Genomic DNA, 20567 nt, shown 5'->3' on the forward strand with positions numbered 1-20567 from the left:
TTTAAGTTCATCCCAGCCTCTGATTGGTTGTTTTTTGCAACCAATCAGATGTTTGCACAGGAGTGTTACCTTTGTATCTTCATTTCAGCCTCTGGTTGGCTGCTTTTTGCAACCAATCAGACTGATTGCGGGCTACCACTTCATTTACGTGAGGTGAGCATGAAGTTGCCAAAGGGAAACTTCTTGGGGGTATTTGGACCCAGGAAGATTCTGTATCCGGGCCCTTGAGCCGCTGCTCCGCCCGCTCCCACAATGTAAAGTGTACTTTCGTTTTCAATAAATCCCTGCTTTCGTTCTTTTGTTACTTCGCTGGGTGTTTTGTCCAATTCTTTGTTCAAAACGCCAAGAACCTGGACAACTTGCAGTCACGATCCTCTACTGGTGACAATATTGTTTTATTTTACTGAGATTCCACGTATCAGTGTTAGACACAAAAATCATTTGGTCATGTGCTGCCATAAATAACTATAAAGAAAGTCTATGTGTGCCAATTTCACTTATCCTGGCCTGGATCTCACTGTAGCAGATCAAATGTGAGGAAGAAAAAGTAGCCGAGAGAGGCTGGAATTAGTAAAAATTTAAGAGTAGTTCCATCCATTATGTATGCCATAATAGGCCCTATATGCGAGAAGTTAAAGGAGCTTAATTATGAAGGAAACTTATACAAGTAAGCAAAACAATTTATAATAAACTATTCTTTATGCTCAGAATTTTTAAAATAGCTGTAGACTGGAAAACCTGCAATTGCCTCATTACCATCTAATACATAGAAAGTCAAATCACTTATGGACAGAAACAGACTTGAAAATTTCAGCCGAGAAAACATTTTAGAATAAAAGAAACATTTTATTCAGCACAGGCAAAACAAAACAAAAACAACAAAACAAAAAATGTTTAAAATGGACTTTTAGTTAGAGGTAGCCGTTTCACAGTCAAAATTATCCCAGAGAATTGTTTATATTAAAAACAGGCTGAGAATAGTTTGACCTCTGATCACCAAAAAACCTGGAGGATAAACATTCATCTTGTCAAGATTTCTCTGGAAAACCCCTGCGCGGCTTCAAAGAGACAGAACAAAGGTAAATAGCATCTGCCACCCAAATTTTGCTGAATAGAGTGATTTATCTTCAGGCCTACTAGCCGGCGACAGGAGCGCACCTCCTCCCTTCTCCTAGCTGTCCCGGGTTTATTCATTCCCTGAGCCTGAATCCTGATAAGGGAGCAGAGTAGGGTTTAAGACCTCGGGCCCCAGAATACACCACTGCAATTGAATTTTGGTTCCACCTTAAGGTAAACTACGCAGCTGCTGTGAGCCTCAGTTTCCCTACCTATAGAAAGAGGATCGTAGTGGGGATTGTTGCAGGTGTTAAATGAGATTGTACGGAGGGTGGAGCAGTGCCTGGCGTGTGGTAAATGCTCAAGTTAACGCGGGTAAATGCTCAAGTTAACGCCTGAGGGGTTTCCTTCGGCGCGCCACTTGGCCTTCTCTTTCTAAATATTAGCATAATAAATATAAATGGACCCAGAACGCGAGGAGGCAGGGGCCACGTGATCGCTCCACGAAAGCCACTTGTAGGGACCTTTAGAGAGTTAGCAATAAGGTTGGAGAAGGAAAAGCCGGCGCGCCCGCAGCCCGCGCGATTTCCCGCCGCGCCCGCGTCCCCGGCGGCGGGCGGGCTCCGGGGGCGCCCGGGCCGCGGCGGCGGCGGCGGCGCGAGCTGCGCCTCCGGGCCGGTGAATCATCCCGGCAGACACCGAGAGCCGCGGCAGCAGAGAGCAGCGCTGAAACATGGCTGAAGCGGCCACGGGCTTTCTGGAGCAGCTTAAGTCCTGCATAGTTTGGTCTTGGACGTATCTGTGGACCGTGTGGTTCTTCATCGTACTATTCCTGGTCTACATCCTGCGGGTGCCTTTGAAAATCAACGACAATTTGAGCACAGGTAAGGCCGGAGAGCCCGACCCGCGGCGCCCACCCCTCCCCCGCCCCGGAAAGTTAGTGCAACTCGCGCGGGGCCGCGGCCGGGCGCGCGCTCGGGGACGCGCCGGGGCCCGCGCACCGGACGCCCGCGGCTACCCGCCAGCGACGCGGCGGCTTAGGCGGCGGGGCCGGGCAGCTGGGCGCGCGGGGGCGGCCGGTGGCCTTCGCGGCCCCGCAGAGGAAGAGCTGCGCCGCGCACAGACCGCAAGGCGGGCCGGGCCGGCAGCCGCCCTGCCGCGTCGCTGGTGGTCGGGAGACGGAGAAGGACGGTTGTCGCGGGCGAGGGAGTTCCCAGGATACCCCCTTGGGTGTCTGCGCCGGAACTCCGAGGGTTCCCCGGAGTTAGACCGAGTCCTTCCTCACGCCCTCCCGGCTGTGGGTGCCGAGCGGCCGAAGTGTGGTCGGGGAGGCGCCCTCCCGCCCGGCCGCGGAGGCCCGAGGGTGGCTGCCGGAGGGTGCTCGGCGGCGAAGCCCCCTGACCCGGCCGGGCTGTCCGGGCGGCGCCCTCCGTGGCCCGGAGTTGCGCCTCGCCGGGCGTGGGGCTGTCTCTCTGGTTGGGTAGTGGGGAGAGGGTTCCCGAAGGCACTCTGAGGAGTGTATGGATGACGTGTCAGGTCACCAAATGGATTGTCGAAGGGACCGGAGGGAAGAGGGGAGAGCTGGAATTTCTGAGGGTTTCGGTTGCAGTTTTCAGTGATCTTTGCTGGTCTCCCTTCCCTGTAAAGCTACATATGCTCAGCAAGTGCCGCGTGCCTCCCATCCTTGGTCGGTGGTAAATGCAGGAGGTAATTAACAGGATCTTAACAAACTTGGAGCCAGCCCACTAAGTCGTTAAAAAAACACCCACAAAGAAAACACACGAGCCGTAACACTCCAGAGAGTTCCGAAACACGAAGTAAATTTTGAGCTAAGGGTTACAGTCCTTGAAATCTGGAAATTTCAAGGTAGAGTTTTTGTTTTAAATTTTAATTTCACAGTACTGGGGAATTCTTACAGTCCTGAAGATAGATACGTATGTACATATATATGTCTTCCATTGTTAATCTCCATACTCTGGGAGTGCAGGTCTGGAAATGCATTTTCCTCAGGTGTTTAGCTGCATTAAAACGCCTTTTAAAACGCTTGAAATAATGTACTCATTTTGTTAGGAAACTTGTACCTTTCAGATACTAACTTAAGTATTTTGATTACTAACTTGAACTCATGTTCATATTTACATTTGTTTTGTAATATCCGTCGGGATAGTGTCCCTGGGAGGCGGATAGGATTCAGCACTCTAGAATTGTCTCACCATTTGAATAGGTGCTGCTCAGCCCTTTGGAGTCTGTCATAGGAAAGACCATGGCTTTCTGGCTTTTCATCTTTTGGGATGGCTGCTTGTCGCAATGTTGTCTTCTTCGCTTTAGACAAGTATGTCTCCAGGACACCTTCTGGTCTCAAAGTTCTATACCTTTAAGAAGTTGTTTGAATACATGTTTTAATGGAATTATGTATTTGTTGGTAACAGTCTTAGTCTGTTTTGTGCTGCTGTAACAGAATACCACAGATTGGGTAATTTTTAAAGAACAGATTTTATTTCTTGTAGTTCAGGAGTCAGGGAAGTCTTGAGATCAAGGGACTGGCATGTGGGGAGGTCCTTCTTGCTGTCATCCCTTGGTGGAAGGTGGAAGGGTAAGAGAACATGAGAAAACAAGAGGGGGCCCAATTTCACTTTTATAACAAACCTACTCCCTCAATAACAAAATTAATTCATTCTTGAAGGCAGAGCCCTCATGACCTAATTACCACTCACAGGTCCCACCTTTCAACAGTTTTTTTTGCACTTGGGATTAAGTTTCAAACACACTAGTTTTTAAAATATTAATGTTTCTCCTTATTACACACTTAAAATTTTATTTCATAATATACATTTGTATATCACATTTTCATCAGTTAGGTTAAGTAATTACCCATGTATATATGTGTGTCACATCCAGTGCTCTGTGCAGATCAGGCAAGAAGCAAAATACTGGGAATATGTGTACTTGTTAAGGAAGGGCATTGTTAGGTCTTCTAGCAATTTAAATCTAGCATTTCTCAGAGATGCCTTTGTTAATTTGTGTAGGGGCAGTTCTAAGAGATAGTGAAAATATGAAGATGAACGTGCCATCCGGGCTGTACTTTGCTAGACACATGATAGAAGACCTGGTGATGCTGGACTTTTCAGTTTGGTTTCATGCTCACTTCAGTCATAAAGAAAGATAAAAGGGGAAGCACACAGAGAGCACTCACCTCTCTGCTTTTTTATGAGAGTGTAGCAGGATCTGGGGTGGGAGGAGGACTTTGGCATTAATTTTGAGACATGAAATTATAGCAACAAACCACCCTAGAACAGTTTAGGTTTTTCAAAAGACAGTTGCAGATATTAGAGGCCTATTTTCTTCCCTTTTAAGTAACAGTGAGAAGTTATAGTAGGAAAACTGCCAAAAGGTTGTTGTCAACTTAATTCCCTCCTCTCCTTGCCAATTCCCCTCCCCTTTGGGAAAAAGTTTCTGTACTGAAGTTATTGGCAAGGAAGGCCTAGAGAGAAAGAAGTCATTAGCTAGCACCCCTGAGAAGGGGAGGCAGGAGCTAGCCTGGTCTAACTTGTCCTTGCAGGGAGGTCTAAAAGAGTTCTAATGGGACTAATTTTGCTGTTCTTCAGCCCTGTGGTGCTTACTCTTCCTGTTATGAAGGCAAGTGTGTTCCTGGAGAGGTTACTGAATCTGGAGCTGCTTTTAGGGAGTTGCAGATGGCTCAGGCCTCCCTCCCTCCTCAAGGAAGCCGAAGACACCATCACAATCAGGCAGCCAGGACCCAGGGCTTCCATAGGCCCAGCTCTGCACCTGTAGGGGGATGGAATCTGGTAAAAGTGTTCTGGAGTCATTCTTGGATATCTGCTCGGTATCTTCTCAATATCTTGACCATCTGTGACAATTTTAATCCTCATTTGATCATATTTTATGGTAAATGAGCTTAACTCGATTTTTTTTTTAAATTTAGATGCCTCCTAATGTACTATAACAGGTGCTATGATAAGAAAGATGAACGAGTTTGTAAAACCCAGGGTAAATAAGGAGTTTACAACAAGAATACAATTTCCCATATGCAAGATGGGACTGGGCAAGGCTGTGAGAGCTTCTCTTGAATTGAGCCGAAGAGGATGAGGAGAATTCCATGATTGAGGACTCAGAGGTGGACCTCCCAAACAAAGGCACAAAGTTGTGAAAGTGCTGGTCAGATTCAGAGAACAGCGAATCATGTGGAATTTAATTTAAAATAATAAAATAAAAGGACTTTGATGAACAACCATACCGATTTAGCTCTTACATCATGTAGTTTTCCAAGTAAAAATGCTTTGAATGCTGTTTTTAAGGTATGCTACTTCCCTACGCCCACCAGCTTGGCTCGTGTGATCTTCATTGCATTCAGCCAGTGCCATTTAGGGTAGGGATATAGTTAATTCCACAGTATTCTCTTAGACCGTACAGAGAAACCTTAACATAGGCAACCACATCTTGTAATGAAAATGAATTTTAAAAAAGAAAGGGGAGAAAACGAACATAATAGGAATAGTACATAGTGGCTAGCTTTGATAATAGTTTTTTTTGTTTGTTTGTTTTTTAAGAGAGTCTTAGTATGTTACCTAGGTTGGGCTTGAACTCCTGGGCTTAAGGGATCCTCCCACCTCAGCCTCCCTAGTAGCTAGTACTACAGGTGTGTGCCACCATGCCCAGCTGCTGGTAACTGATTTTTGAGGCTCTGCTCTTGATTTGGATACAATAGTGTTAAAATAGTTTTATGATTTACTGAAAATAGAATGAACTTTTAACAAGGTTTTTAAAAGACCCCAAATAATATTACTTGTCAGTGTTCAAGTGAATTAATATCATAAAGCAATACTTTTCCACAGGGCAGAAAATTAATTGTAGATTGGAGCAGTCATGCAGGATATTATTAAAATAGGTGAGTCTTAAAAAATAGCACCATAACTTATTTTATACAGTGGTGTTGATGGCACTTTCTCATCTACTCTGTGTTATAAAGTTTTTTGCTGCTGAATTTAAACACCTTTTCCTAAAACGGGCAACTTTGCCATTTTTGCAAAAAGCAGCATAAGTGATTTTCCAATTTTTCTATTTGCTGAAAAGCAAGTTTTCAAAGATCTTTGAAATCTGTTTTCATTCCTTTTGGAAAACAAATGTAATAGTGACCTAGGCTTAAAGTTATTTATTTACTTATGTTTGAGACAAGGTTTCACTCTGTCACCCAGGCTGGAGTGCAGTGGTGCAGTCACAGCTCACTGCAGCCTCAACTTCCAGGCTCAAGCAATCCTCCTGTCTCAGCCTACCACCTCAGTCTTAGTAGCTGAGACTACAGGTGCACACCACAATGTGTGGCTAGTTTTTTTTTTTTTTTTTGTAGAGACAGGGTCCCCTATGTTCTTTTTATTATTATTATTATTATACTTTAAGTTTTAGGGTACATGTGCACAATGTGCAGGTTTGTTACATATGTATCCATGTGCCATGTTGGTGTGCTGCACCCATTAACTCGTCATTTAGCATTAGGTATATCTCCTAATGCTGTCCCTCTCCCCGGGTCCCCTATGTTCTTGAACTCCTGGGCTCAAGCAGTCCTCCTGCCTCCACCTCCCAAAGTGTTGGGATTGCAGGTGTGAGCCACTGTGCCTGGTCAAGTTATTTAGAAGACTTTTTTTGTGTTACTTAAGCTCATGAATACAGATGTAAAACTCTTATATTGTTAACATGATATGTAACTTACGCTGCAGCTCAGTTTTGGCATTTTTTCATGTTGAGAATTTTTGCTCTAAATTTACTTAACATTTAGATTTTAATTTAGTTAAAATTTACGTAACATTGGGTTTCCCTTCTAGAGGGTCTGGTTGCAGTTTACATAGGTCTTTTGCCCCTGTTGTGCCTGTTGTCTAAAATGTTCTTCCCTATCTGTAAATCCCACACATCCATCAAGGACCAGCTGGCATGCTGCCTTCTGATCCTTTCAGCTGCAGAAAAGACAGGCTTACCTTGGAGATATTGCGAGTTTGGTTCCTGGCCACTGCAATAAAGTGAGTCCCATGAAATTTTTGGTTTCCCAGTGCATATAAAAGTTATAGTTACTCTATATTGTATTCTATTAAGAGTGCAGTAGCATTATATCTAAAAGACCAATGTATATACCTTAATTTAAAAATACTTTATTGCTAAAAAAAAATGCTGTCTGAGCCTCAGGAAGTCATAATCTTTTTGCTGGTAGAGGGTCTTGCCTTGATGTGTATGGCTGCTGACTGATCAGGGTGCTGGTTGCTAAAGGTTGGGGTAGCTGTGGCAATTTCCTCACATAAGACAACCATAAAGTTTGCCACATGGATTGGTTTTCCTTTCCAGAGAAAGATTTCTCTGTATCATGTGATGCTGTCTGATAGTATTTTACCCACAGTAGAACTTTCAGAATTGGAGTCAATTTTATCACCCTGCCACGGCTTTATCGATGAAGTTTATGTAATATTCTAAATCCTTTGTCATCATTTCAGCAATGTTCACAGCATCTTCACTGGGAGTAGATTCCATCTCAAAACACTTTCTTTGCTCATCAAAAGAAACAGCTCTTTATCCGTTCATGTTTTACAAGGAATTACAATTCATTCACATCCTAAAGCTTCAGTTCTAATTCTAGTTATTTTGCTGTTTATGCCATGCTTGCAGTTACTTTACCTTACATGAATTATGGTATATGTGTGTAATATATGTGGGTCAGTGTTTGCGTATATATGCATCTTTTTTTGTATATGTATGTTTTATCACTTCTTCTAGATTCTAGTTCCTCATCTTCCAGTGTAATTCCTTGTACAAAGTAGGTCCTTATCATTCACTGGATGAATGAATATCCAAGTTATGGTGTATTTAGTGAGCTGGGATTGGAACAATGCAATTGATCAAATGCATTACTGAGTATGTGCTGCATCTAAGTTTGCAGCTTTAGATTGTGGTCAGAGGCTGTTACAAAATCTTATATATTCTATGATGGGTCATATGCATCTAAAGCATGGTGGTTCAGTTTATGAATATATAAAAGGACAATTTTTTGATTAATGTCAGCTTTGAGTTTAGAATGTATCCCAGACATCTTAGTTGCCCTTACTTATTTTTGGAGATGTTTTTCTCAGCCATTAATAAAGCAATCCGAATGATGCATTTTTCTCTGGCCTTGAGTTTTTGTATATGTAAAATAATGGCTTTACATTCATTAAGTTTCCTTCTAGCTCTGGGATTCTGTGTCTTACGATGAATTTCATTGAGTGCAAAGTGTAGCACCAAGATAATACATGGACTTAATGAGTATACATGTTTTTTACAGTTTGGACTCTTAATTCTTAGTGAATACAAGTCCATATTTCATATGCCTTCCTGCAGTGGCTTCCATTGCACTGAAAATACAATCTAAGTATATTACCTTCATTTACAAAGTCTGATGCTATGGCTCTTTCTTACCCCTCAAATATGAACTTCCACCTCTCTGTTTCTAGATCACCACCCTCCAAATATGCTGGGATTTTTTTTTTTTTAAGACAGTCTCGCTCTGTTGCCCAGGCTGGAGTGCAGGGACGAGATCTCAGCTGACTGCAAACTCCGCGTCCTGGGTTCAGGTGATTCTCATGCCTCACCCTCCCAAGTAGCTAGGATTACAGGTGCACGCCATCATGTCTGGCTAATTTTTGTATTTTTAGTAGAGACAGAGTTCGCCATCTTGTCCAGACTGGTCTCAAACTTTAGGCCTCTAGTGATCTGTCCCCCTCGGCCTCCCAGAGTGCTGGAATTATAGGCGTGAGCCACTGCAAACACATAAAATTGTGCTGAAGTATTTCTAATCACTTCGAGTTACGATTCTGTTAAGTTTCATTTTGCCTGCCAATATTATTCTGAAAAATTTCCCAACCAAATCTTTCTTGTACTACTGTATCATTGCTCACAGACAATTTTTTTCCACATTGGTAGAACCCTGAACTCCATTCATACAGATAATATGAGATACTTGTACATTTGTTTAAGTTCCTTATTGATGCTGGATATTAGACCTTTGTCAGATGCATAGTTTCCAAAAATTGTCTCCATTCTGTAGGTTTTCTGTTGGCTCTGTTGATAGTTTCTGTTGCTGTGCAGAGGCTCTTTAGATTTTATTTGTCAATTTTTGCTTTTATTGCAGTTGCTTTTGGTGTCTTCATCATGAAATCTTTGCCCATTCCTGTGTCCTGAATGGTATTGCATAGGTTGTCTTGCAGGGTTTTTATAGTTTTTGGTTTTACATTTAAGTCTCTAATCCATCTTCAGTTAACTTGTATATGGTGTAAAGAAGGGGTCCACTTTCAATCTTTTGCATATGGCTAGCCAGATATCCCAGCACCATTTATTGAATAGGCAATCCTTCTCCCATTGCTTGTTTTGTCAGATTTGTCAAAGATCAGATAGTTGTAGTTGTGCAGCATTATTTCTGGGTTCTCTGTTCTGTTCCATTGGTCTATGTACCAGTATCATGCTGTTTTGGTTACTGTAGCCCTGTAGTGTAGTTTGAAGATGAGTAGCGAGTAGCATGATGCCTCCAGCTTTGTTCTTTTTGCTTAGGATTGCTTTGGCTATTTGGGCTATTTTTTGGTTCCATATGAATTTTGAAACAGTTTTTTCTAGTTCTGTGATGAATGTCAATGGTAATTTAATAGGAATATCATTGAAACTGTAAATTGCTTTGGGCAGTATGGGCATTTTAATGATATTGATTCTTCCCATCCATGAGCATGGGATGTTTTTCCATTTGCTTGTGTCATCTCTGATCTCTTTGAGCAATGTTTTATAGTTCTTCGTGTAGTGATCCTTCACCTCCATGGTTAGCTGTATTCCTACATTTGTGTGTGTGTGTGTGTGTGTATGTGGTAGGGGGCAATTGTGAATAGGTCTGCATTCCTGGTTTGGCTCTTGGCCTGACTGTTATTGGTGTATAGGAATGTTAGTGATTTTTGCCCATTGATTTTATATCCTGAGACTTTGCTAAAGTTGTTTATTAGCATAAGGAGCTTTTGGACCGAGACTGTGAAGTTTTTTTTTTTTTTTTTTTTTTTAATTTTACTTTAAGTTCTGGGATACAAGTGCAGAATGTGTAGGTTTGTTACATAGGTATACGTGTGCCATGGTGGTTTGCTGCACCTATCAACCCCTCATCTAGGTTTTAACCCCTGCATGCATTAGCTATTTCTCCTAATGCTCTCCCTCCCCTCACCCCCCACCCCCTGACTGGCCCTGGTGTGTGTTGTTCCTCTCCCTGTGTCCATGTATTCTCATTGTTCAACTCCGACTTATGAGTGAGAACATGCAGTGTTTGGTTTTCTGTTCCTGTGTTAGTTTGCTGAGGATGGTAGCTTACAGCTTCATCCATGTCCCTGCAAAGGAGATGATCTCATTCCTTTTTTATGACTGTATAGTATTCCATGGTGTACGTGTACCACATTTTCTTTATCCAGTCTATCATTGATGGGCATTTGGGTTGGTTCCATGTCTTTGCTATTGTAAATAGTGCTGCAGTAAACATATGTGTACGTGTGTCTTTATAGTAGAATGACTTATATTCTTTGGGTATATACCTAGTAATGGGATTGCTGGGTTAAATGGTATTATTTCTGGTTCTAGATCCTTGAGGAATCGCCACACTGTCTTCCACAAAGGTTGAAGTAATTTACATCCCACCAACAGTGTAAAGGCATTCCTGTTTCTTCACAGCCTCACCAGCATGTATGGTTTCCTGACTTTTTAATAATCACCATTCTGACTGGTGTGAGATGGTATCTCATTGTGGTTTTGATTTGCATTTCTGTAATGATCAGTGATGGTGAGCTTTTTTCTATGTTTGTTGGCCACGTAAATGTCTTCTTTTGAGAAGTGTCTGTTCATATCCTTTGCCTACTTTTTAATGGGGCTGTTTGATTTTTTCTTGCAAATTTATTTAAGTTCCTTGTAGATTCTGGATATTAGACTTGGGCAGATGGGTAGATTGCAAAAATTTTCTCCCATTCTGTAGGTTGCCTGTTCACTCTGATGGTAGTTTCTTTTGCTGTGCAGAAGCTCTTTAATTAGATGACTCTAGGGTTTTCTAGATATAGGATCATGTCATCTGCAAACAGGGATAGTTGACTTTCTCTCTTCCTATTTGGATGTCTGGGCATTCTATGAATATTTGTGTGGTTGAGATAGTTACTGACTTTGGCCTTACAACTTGATGATAGACTTGGTCCCTTGACTAGAATGCAGTCTTCATATGAGATTGTAAAATGAATAAGTGCTTTGTAGGCTGTAAAATACTATTTAAATCTGAGGCATTATAGTAGGTCTTTTCCTCAGAAGGCTATATTCTATATTCTATAGGCTTTGCTCTTACAGTGAAATGACACGTTAAACTATATAATAGAATCTTTTTTATCCTCGATATTCTTTCTAAAACTGCACCAAGCAAGATAATGGGTTATTGGATTGTTTGAAACCACACTACTGGGTGTCTGTTTGTTGTAAGTGTGGAATAATATCTCTCAACATCATTATTGTATTTGAGATGTTGTTGTAAAGATACCTGTAAAGGGCTTTGGATTTTCCATAAGAGAGAACTTGTAATGAAACTCATTTTTCTTGTTACAGTGGGGCAAGACCATTGCTGATGTGTTACCATTACCCATCATTTAAAAGTAGCAGGCATTCCTATACTACCTACTGTGCTAAAATAAGGAACTGACAGGCCCAGTTAGTTAGCTGTAGCAGTATTTTATGTTGCTGTGGCTGTGGTATCACTGTTTAATTGCAGTTACCAAATCTCTCAGCAAAGTAAGGCAACATTTATCTGAGAAAGCATTTTTTTCCCTTCTGAATTAACTGAAAGTGCACTGGTTACACTTATACTCTGTGGAGAACCCTAACTTTGGTTCTTTTTTTTCTTTTTTTTTTTTTGTTGGAGACGGAGTCTCACTCTGTAGGAGTGCACTGGAGTGCAGTGGTGTGATCTCGGCTCACTGTAAACTCTGCCTCCTGGGTTCAAGCGATTCTTCTAACTCAGCCTCCCGAGTAGCTGGGACTACAGGTGTGTGCCACCATACCTGGCTAATTTTTGTATTTTTAGTAGAGACAGGGTTTTACCATATTGGCCAGGCTGGTCTCAAAGTCCTGACCTCGTGATCCGCCCGCCTCGGCCTCCCAAAGTGCTGGGACTTTGGTTCTTAAGTTGACCTCCACATCTAATAAAAGATTGTGGTTAAGTATCAGTCTTTCAGAAATTTTGAGCAAGGTTGTAGAGCGTTAAAGGACTTTAAAGGAATCTCTTAGGTCAGTGAGGAAGGACTATTTTATTATTAAAAAAATTAACATTTAAAAACAGCACAAACAGTAGAAACACTCTGAAGTATAAAATCGTCTTAAAAAAGGAAGTAGTTTTTACACATAAGCAGCTCATATCTGGAGTTACTGTGTGACCTAGATTTAGAGTTTTGTCTTGTTTTGATCAGTTGTTAATACCATTCTGAGGTATTATTTTATTAGTGACAGGTAATAGTAGAATGCTTACAGTTCTTCTCTCTGTTAAGCTTTTCCAGTTTCTGGACTCTGTCTTGGGAATGAGAATGAAATTTACTTCCCTACAAATTGGGTCTTTTCATTTGATAGACCCTGTTTATCGAAGATTCCTAATAGAGCTAATAAAATAATGCTCTTGGGGTGTTTTGCAATTTATTACACCCACTCCACTCTATTGATTCTCTTTCTGTGACATGTGTTTAGATTTGTATAGTGTTACATAATAAGAACTAGTGGGATCTAGTTTGCACTTTTCCCTGGGGCTTGGGTTGGGGAGCGTGTGTATGTTATTTATGTAGAATTTCTATCTTCTATCATTGGTATCTTGTATTTAAAGCAAAATAAAACAAATTATACTTTTCTCAGTTCAGGCACAGAGTTGGCATGGTTTAGAGAGGAATTTTTGTCTTAGCTTATTTATGTTGCAGAAATATAATATTTGGCTGTTTTCCTAAGGCTTTTTAAGGAAAGTGTTTTAAATTGTACCCTTACATTTGAGAGATGAAGCATGAGAAGCTAAATTACAATTTTGAAATATTAGAAATTTGCTGCCCAGTCGTTCTTTCCCCAAACTGGAAGTTGTATATGCTTTAGCATTCAATAAAAATCTGAAATGGAATCTTAAAAATCTTATAGCAAATCTAATCAAAGTTATTATCCTAAGAGAAAACTTTTTCTTTCTCTTACATTATTTGAACAAGCAAATTCTGTTTTTGGAGGGAAAGCACAGAAGTGATGGCAACATAACATCAATTAAGTTAGAGCAAAGATATGCAGACTTAGTTTAGGCTATAGAAATATTCCATGGACGGCCGGGCGCGGTGGCTCACGCCTGTAATCCCAGCACTTTGGGAGGCCGAGGCGGGCAGATCACGAGGTCAGGACATCGAGACCATCCTGGCTAACACGGTGAAACCCTGTTTCTACTAAAAATACAAAAAAATTAGCTGGGCATAATGGCGGGCGCCTGTAGTCCCAGCTACTCGGGAGGCTGAGGCAGGAGAATGGCGTGAACCCGGGAGGCGGAGCTTGCGGTGAGCTGAGATTGCACCACTGTACTCCAGCCTGGGCGACTGAGTGAGACTCTGTCTCAAAAAAAAAAAAAAAAAAAAAAAAAAAAATTCCATGGACACAGGGAGGGGAACATCACACACCGGAGCCTGTCGAGGGGTGGGGGGCAAGGGGAGGGAGAGCATTAGGACAAATACCTAATGCACGTGAGGCTTAAAACGTAGATGACACGTTGATGGGTGCAGCAAACCATCACGACGCATGTATACCTGTGTAACAAACCTGCACGTTCTGCACATGTATCCCAGAACTTAAAGTATAATAAAAATTTTTCTTAAAAGTATTCCTATACATGTTTTGTACACTGTTTTTTTAATTGCTTATCTGTAGAAAATAATGTAACAATTTCTAGTAGCTTTTAAAGGACAGTTGAAGGAACTATGATTCTTGAATGAATGTTTTCAGTTTTAACCATGAGAATAAATGTGATGAAAAGTAATAAGATATTTGACAAAGATAAGACAAACAGCACATTACTGTTGGGCTAAAGAGGACCTAAATTCAAAGTTTGCATGAAATATGGTCAGCTGCTAAGATAAAACAAAGATTTATTATTGCCCAGTCCAAAGAGAAAACTTAAATGATATTTATAAGTGTAGTGATGAGCAGGTTGGATCTAGCAGGGGAAATGTAGTTGTGTAGTAGTGGTCACAGGCAAGAGATTTTCCCCTATCATGTCTTGAACGTGGTTCATTGGTTCATGCCCACCTGGCTATTGGTTCATACCCAGCTCACTTTCTAGAAATAAACATGACCTAGAAATAAAATAAAAGGTCCATTTTTTTTTTTTTTTTTTTTTTTTTGAGACGGAGTCTCGCTCTGTCACCCAGGCTGGAGTGCAGTGGCGCGATCTCGGCTCACTGCAGTCTCTGCCTCCCGGGTTCACGCCATTCTCCTGCCTCAGCCTCTCCGAGTAGCTGGGACTACAGGCGCCCGCCACCACGCCCGGCTAATTTTTTTGTATTTTTAGTAGAGACGGGGTTTCACCATGGTCTCGATCTCCTGACCTCGTGATCCTCCCGCCTTGGCCTCCCAAAGTGCTGGGATTACAAGCGTGAGCCACCGTGCCCGGCAAGGTCCATTTTAACATGTTTTCTTCTGTCTGTAACACCTGCAAAAACAAAAGATATAAAAATATGTAGACATTAAGACAGTATCTTTTTTAGTGGATTACACTTATTTGTTGCAGGCATTTATTATTTCCATAACATATGTTGCTTTTTTCTTTTTCTTTTTTAAGATAGGAGTCTTCCTCTGTCGCCAGGGCTGGAATGCAATGGCATGATCTTGGCTCACTGCAACCTCCACCTCCCATGTGATTCTTGGGCTTCAGCCTCCTGAGTAGTTGGGATTACAGGCACCTGCCACCACACCTGGCTAATTTTTGTACTTTTAGTAGAGACGACGTTGCAGTATGTTGGCCAGGCTGGTCTTGAACTCCTGACCTCAGGTGATCTGCCTGCCTTGGCCTCCCAAAGTGCTGGGATTACAGGCATGAGCTACTGTGCCCAGCCGATAATGTATGTTGCATTTCATTAAAAACATGGTGTTCATAAGTGAATGCTATTCATACTTGGCTTTATGGAAATCTCTTTTTAGTATTGACTAGTCACCCAGAAGATGAAAATATGGCAGCTAAACAGACAATGTCAATCCTCTCAAATCAATTTACTTACTGCAGATTTTAAGTAGTTTAAGCAAAGCATACCTTCCTAGGCAGGAAGCCCAGCTGTGTTTGTGAAGTGACATTATTTTCACCTTGCATTTAATTGAAAGCAGCACAGTCCTGGCACATTGCTTTCACCCTTTTCTTAGAGGCACTGGAGAACAAATAACTATTGCTTCTTGCAGCACAATGTTGTATGCCTGTGATTCTCTGTCCTAGTTTACTTACCACAGGATGTAGCAAATTATCCAAAATAGGATGTAAAATTTTCAAATCAATAAAAAATTAATGTATCACTTGTTACTTTGAGAACTAAAATGGAGGTTAGGAAATCAAACCCCTTGATGTATGTGATAAAGTGTTACAAAATATCAAATGATTCACTTTGCTATTTGTGAGCTTCTTTTTTTTTTTTTTTTTTGCCACTAATTACAAAATAACTCATATAAACCTGGGTTTCTCAGGCAATGTTCTCCTAGATGTGTAGGATGAAGGATATATTGGTATGAATAGGTAGTAATTCTGAGCCTGTTCTGGAAGACCCCATTCCCCTGCAGAGTTCGGTAGGGGTCACATACCCGCAGTGGTGGCCATTAATGACCAATTCTGCCTTTGAGTGCTCCAGTTGCACTACTCTCACTTCTGGCTCCTGGTGCTTAGGACCACTGTCGCCTCTCCCTGTCTTACCAGTTCCTATTGTTGTGAACATTAAGGAGTGAATTTGGTCAGGCAGCCTGTGCAGGTCAGCGTCCCAGAGGCAGGTCTACAGCTCTAGCGGGTCCATTCCCAGTGGACCTTTCTGCCACTTGTGTCCAGCCTTTCCATTCTTGAATTACTGACCTGTGATAAAAAATGATGACACCCTTACCACATTCTAGCAAAAAGGTCAACAGTCATTTACCAGTTCTGTGATCTTAACACTAGTTACCTTGTTTATAACTGAGCATAATAACGGTGAGTACCTGATAGGACTGTTAGGAGGATTAAATGAGATACTGTGAAAATAGCCTTAACCAGTGCCAGCACTTTCTAGTGCTCAATACGTTTTAGATATTTACTTGTAGTTACTGTTGTGGCTCCTACTATCATATCGACTTTGTTTTGTACATCTTGGTGTCTAACTCAATCAGCTTTTTCTCTCAAGTCAGTTTCTAGACTGATAGTTCTTTTTAAATGCATCTGTTCTTCATTTTCGTAGTTACATGTATGTCCTCTGTATGTTTTCTGTTTCCATTCAATTTTGGGATGAAATATGATAGCAGCATGAGGAGCTCCACTCCTGGTCTCAATGAATAAGCTTATGTTATCTATTTCTTAACTTTACTCCTTAACTCTTTGTATTCTGTTACCTGCTTTCATAATTTTCCTGGAACTTCTTAAACCTCATTGGTAATTTCAAAGCCAAATTTCATTAATCATTTCTCAGATTTTGTTCATACTGATTCGTTGCACTATAAAAAAGGACTTAAATTTTTTTTCTAATATTCACTTTGTTTTGTTTTACAAATTCTCCTCCCCCTCCCCTCCCCTCCCCTCCCCTCCCCTCCCCCCCCTCCCTCCCTTCCTCCCTCCCTTCCTTCCTTCCTTTCCTCCTCCCTCCCTCCCTCCCTCCTTCTTCCTTCTTCCTTCTTCTTTTTGCTTCTTCTTGATACAGGGTCTTAATATGTTGACCGTGCTGGACTTGAATTCCTGGGCTCAAGCAATCCTTCTGCCTCAACCTTCTGATTAGTTAGACTACGGGTGTGCACCACCATGCCTGGCTTAGAAAAGGACTTTGTGTTGAACCTCTTTTCTCTTACAATCAAATAATAAATTCATTGAGTCATACTATTAGCAAGTCACAGTGCTTGGTGCGGGTGTAGAGGAATGGAATGATGACCAAGACATGGTCCCTGTCTTCAGTATCTTGAGATATTGAGCACTCAGGGAAAGAAAAATGGGCACAAAACTAACTCTAATCCAAAGTAAAATGTGTAGAGCACAAAGGAGAAATAAATACCAAAACAAAGGGATGAGAGAAAGCTTTCAAATCGTAGTGGTAGTTACTGGAATAACTTTAGGAATTCCCAGGCTGCTTGGAGAATGTGAGAACGTGCATCTGCTTGGTCCCTTCAGAAAACTGTCAGTGTGACAGATGGGAGGGTGAAAAAGAGGGAAAAGCTAGAATCTGTTGGGGTTAAATTGGAGTTCATTTTGAAGGATTAAAAATAATTGAAATTCTGATATATTTTACCTGTATAGAAAGGGACAGGAAATAATATAAGAAATAGTAACAGTGGGGTGACCCATCATCCATATTTAACGTTTGTTAACATTTTGCCACAAGTGCTCATATTGCTTTCTCTTTTTCAAAAAAACTATTTTTTAGAACCCTTTTAGATGTGGCAGTTTTTCAGACTTTCTTTGTTTTTGATAACTTTACAATTTTGAGGAGTATCATATCTCCCTATAATCCTCTTGGATGTGGCAGTTTTTCAGACTTTCCTCGTTTTGATAACCTTAACAATTTTGAGAAGTACCGGTCAAGAATTTTTTAGACTATCGCTTAATTGAAATTTGTTTGATATTCTTATGATTTTCTGGGATTTTGAGTTTTTGGGAGGAAGACCACAGAGGTCAAGTGCCATTTTTGTCACGACATAATGTCAACTTGACTTATTACTGTTGATATTGACCTTGATCCTCTGGCAGAGATAGTGTTGATCAGGTTTCTTCACTGTAAAGTTACCCTTTACTTCCTCATACTGTGCTCTTGGGAAGGAGTTCGCTTTGCACAGGCCACACTTAAGGAATGAAGCTTTGTTTCCTCTTGTGGAAATAAATGAGGACCATCTAAATGAGAACAAGTAAAGGCTATTTATTCAAAGCCTCCCATAACAAAGGAGTCAGCCATCATCACTCGTGTTTGGCGGAAACTCGGATGCAGTCAGAGGAGTAGGAATGCTTTATTGTAGAAAAAAGGGAAAGCGGCTGGGCATGGTGGCTCATGCCTATAATCCTAGCACTTTGGGAGGCCGAGGTGGGCGGATGACCTGAAGTCGGGAGTTTGAGACCAGCCTGACCAATATGGAGAAACCCTGTGTCTAGTAAAAATACAAAATTAGCCAGGCGTAGTGGCGCATGCCTGTAATCTCAGCTACTCGGGAGGCTGAGGCATGAGAATCGTTTGAACCCAGGAGGCAGAGGTTGCGGTGAGCCGAAATCGCGCCATTGCACTCCAGCCTGGGCAACAAGAGCGAAACTTCGTCTCAAAACACAAAACAAAACAAAAACAACAAAAAAAGAAAAGCTATATTATAGAAAAAAGGGAAAGCTCCAGGTAGGCCCTGTTTGGAGGCTGCTGACATGGAGAGGGTGGAACATCCTGTGGTATTGATTAGTGGTACATATTTTGCTTTCTCCAGCAAGTCTTAAAAGTGGGTACAGAAATTAGGGAAGCTGTAAGTTACTGTTCAAGTCTTGACTGTTGGGCTAATTGTCACATAAGTTTTGTGCTTAGTCAGTTTAGGCTACTCTAACAAATATACCATAGGGCTCAGTGGCTTCAACAACAAACATTTATTACTTACAGTTCTGGAGGCTGGGAAGTGCAAGATTAAGGGACTGGAAGATCCTGTGTCCGGAGGGCTTGCTTCCTGGTTTGCAGATGGCCTTCTCCTTGTGTCCTCACATGGAAGAGAGCAGAGAGAGGAAGCAAGCTTTCTCGTGTCTCTTCTTATAAGGGAACTAATCTCATTTACAAAGCACTCCATCTTCATGACCTAATTACCTCCCAAAAGCCCCAGCTCCAGGTACCATCACAGTAGGAATTAGGCTTCAATGTATGAATTTTGGAGTGACATAAATATTCAGTCTGTAGCATTGTGGTTTGGCTTTCTGGACTGGTTGTTGCAGGTTGTGAGTCAGAGTTCTATTTTTGTATATGGTCTGGTCATTACCTGTTTGTATATTCACCCTTTCACCCACCTCAAAGGTAGTGTTCTATATCAATTATTTTGAATTCTTCTGCATGGGAGATTTGTCTCTTCTCTCCCATCTATGTATTTTTTTATTTTTTGTAGGGACTGGTTCTTTATTTCAAAAAGACATTTGTCAATATTCAGTATCAAAACAGTTGCACTATTGATTTCTCTTTCTCTCAATTGGACCCAAAGAGACCACATCAAAGGAGAGTACATTTTAAGCCAGTAAGCTGCAGGATGTACACCTAACAGACCTCCTAGAAACCTTACCAGGAAATGGGGACTCAGTAGGGAAAGAAACTTTAAAAGATCAGCAAACTGCCAGCCCACAGACTGCAGAGGCTGTCACAGCCAGGTGGGATGGCCAGGGTGCCACAAACCCAAAGAAGCAAAGTTTAAAAATAATATAAAATTTAAAAAGTTTTGTACATAAGCTATTCAAGATTTCTGCAGCACTGATTGATACAAAGCACAATGAGATGGCACTTTTAGAGACAGCAGCTTCAAACCCAGAAAAGGGTAATGAGATGAGTTTCACATGGCTGAATCAGTGGCAAAAACATAATCATCTTTCTTTCAAGGAGGCAGGAAAGCAATGAAGTGGTCACCTCAACATAAGGGTCACATAATCCATTGTGTAAGCAGTTGGGAGGGGCTAGAGATGGGACAAAAATTTGGTCTCAGAGGTCTTACCATCTTAATTTGGTCAATTCTAATGAAAAAAAAGAAGAAGAAAAAAGAAATAATGTTGTCCAAAGGTATCTTAAAGCTGAAAACTTGAACAGCACATTTTTGTTTGTTTGTTTTTGTTGTTATTTGGCTAACTCCTCCTGGAATCACCTTTCTGGTTTAGCTGGTACTTTGTACAGAGCAATGAGGTTTCCCATAGTGAAGTCTTTCCCTGGGCTCTGTTTAGCTCTCAGGCAGGCCTATACCTTTTCTTCACTATGGAGCGGGCAATATGCATTAAGCTGAAAAGTCACCTTCCAAAAGTGAGAAAAGGATTAGATTGCTGCTTCAGGGCTGTGGAATTACTTGGAATGTTTTACAAATGGTTGCTACAAAACAACAAAAAAGGTAATTACAAATGCATACATCACAATATGCCTTTTAAAGACATTATGCATTGTGCTCACATTCCCTTAAATGTTGTTTCCAAAGGTGCTCAGCCTCTAGCCCAGCTGGAATCTCCGGGAAGAGGCAGAGACAGTTTGGGGAAAAAGACACAGAGGAGGAGCGAGAGGCAAAAGGGG

General features: G+C 41.4%; 1 protein-coding gene across 4 annotated transcripts in view; it reads left to right on the forward strand.

Annotated features, from left to right (window-relative positions):
* Positions 1 to 814: 814 nt before the first annotated feature.
* The window catches only part of ST7 (suppression of tumorigenicity 7), a 277885-nt gene continuing 258132 nt past the window's right edge, over positions 815 to 20567 (forward strand). For 2 of the 4 annotated variants that reach the window (XM_012512205.2, XM_030826518.1), the window contains exon 1: positions 815 to 1940. In XM_012512205.2, coding sequence (XP_012367659.2) covers positions 1790 to 1940 — 151 coding nt within the window. In that variant the 5' untranslated portion in view covers positions 815 to 1789. The remainder of the gene's footprint in view (positions 1941 to 20567) is intronic. The other 2 variants (XM_003261232.3, XM_012512207.2) reach the window with 2 other exon arrangements.

Source organism: Nomascus leucogenys, chromosome 13 (assembly GCF_006542625.1).
Source record: "Nomascus leucogenys isolate Asia chromosome 13, Asia_NLE_v1, whole genome shotgun sequence".
NCBI lineage: Eukaryota > Metazoa > Chordata > Mammalia > Primates > Hylobatidae > Nomascus > Nomascus leucogenys.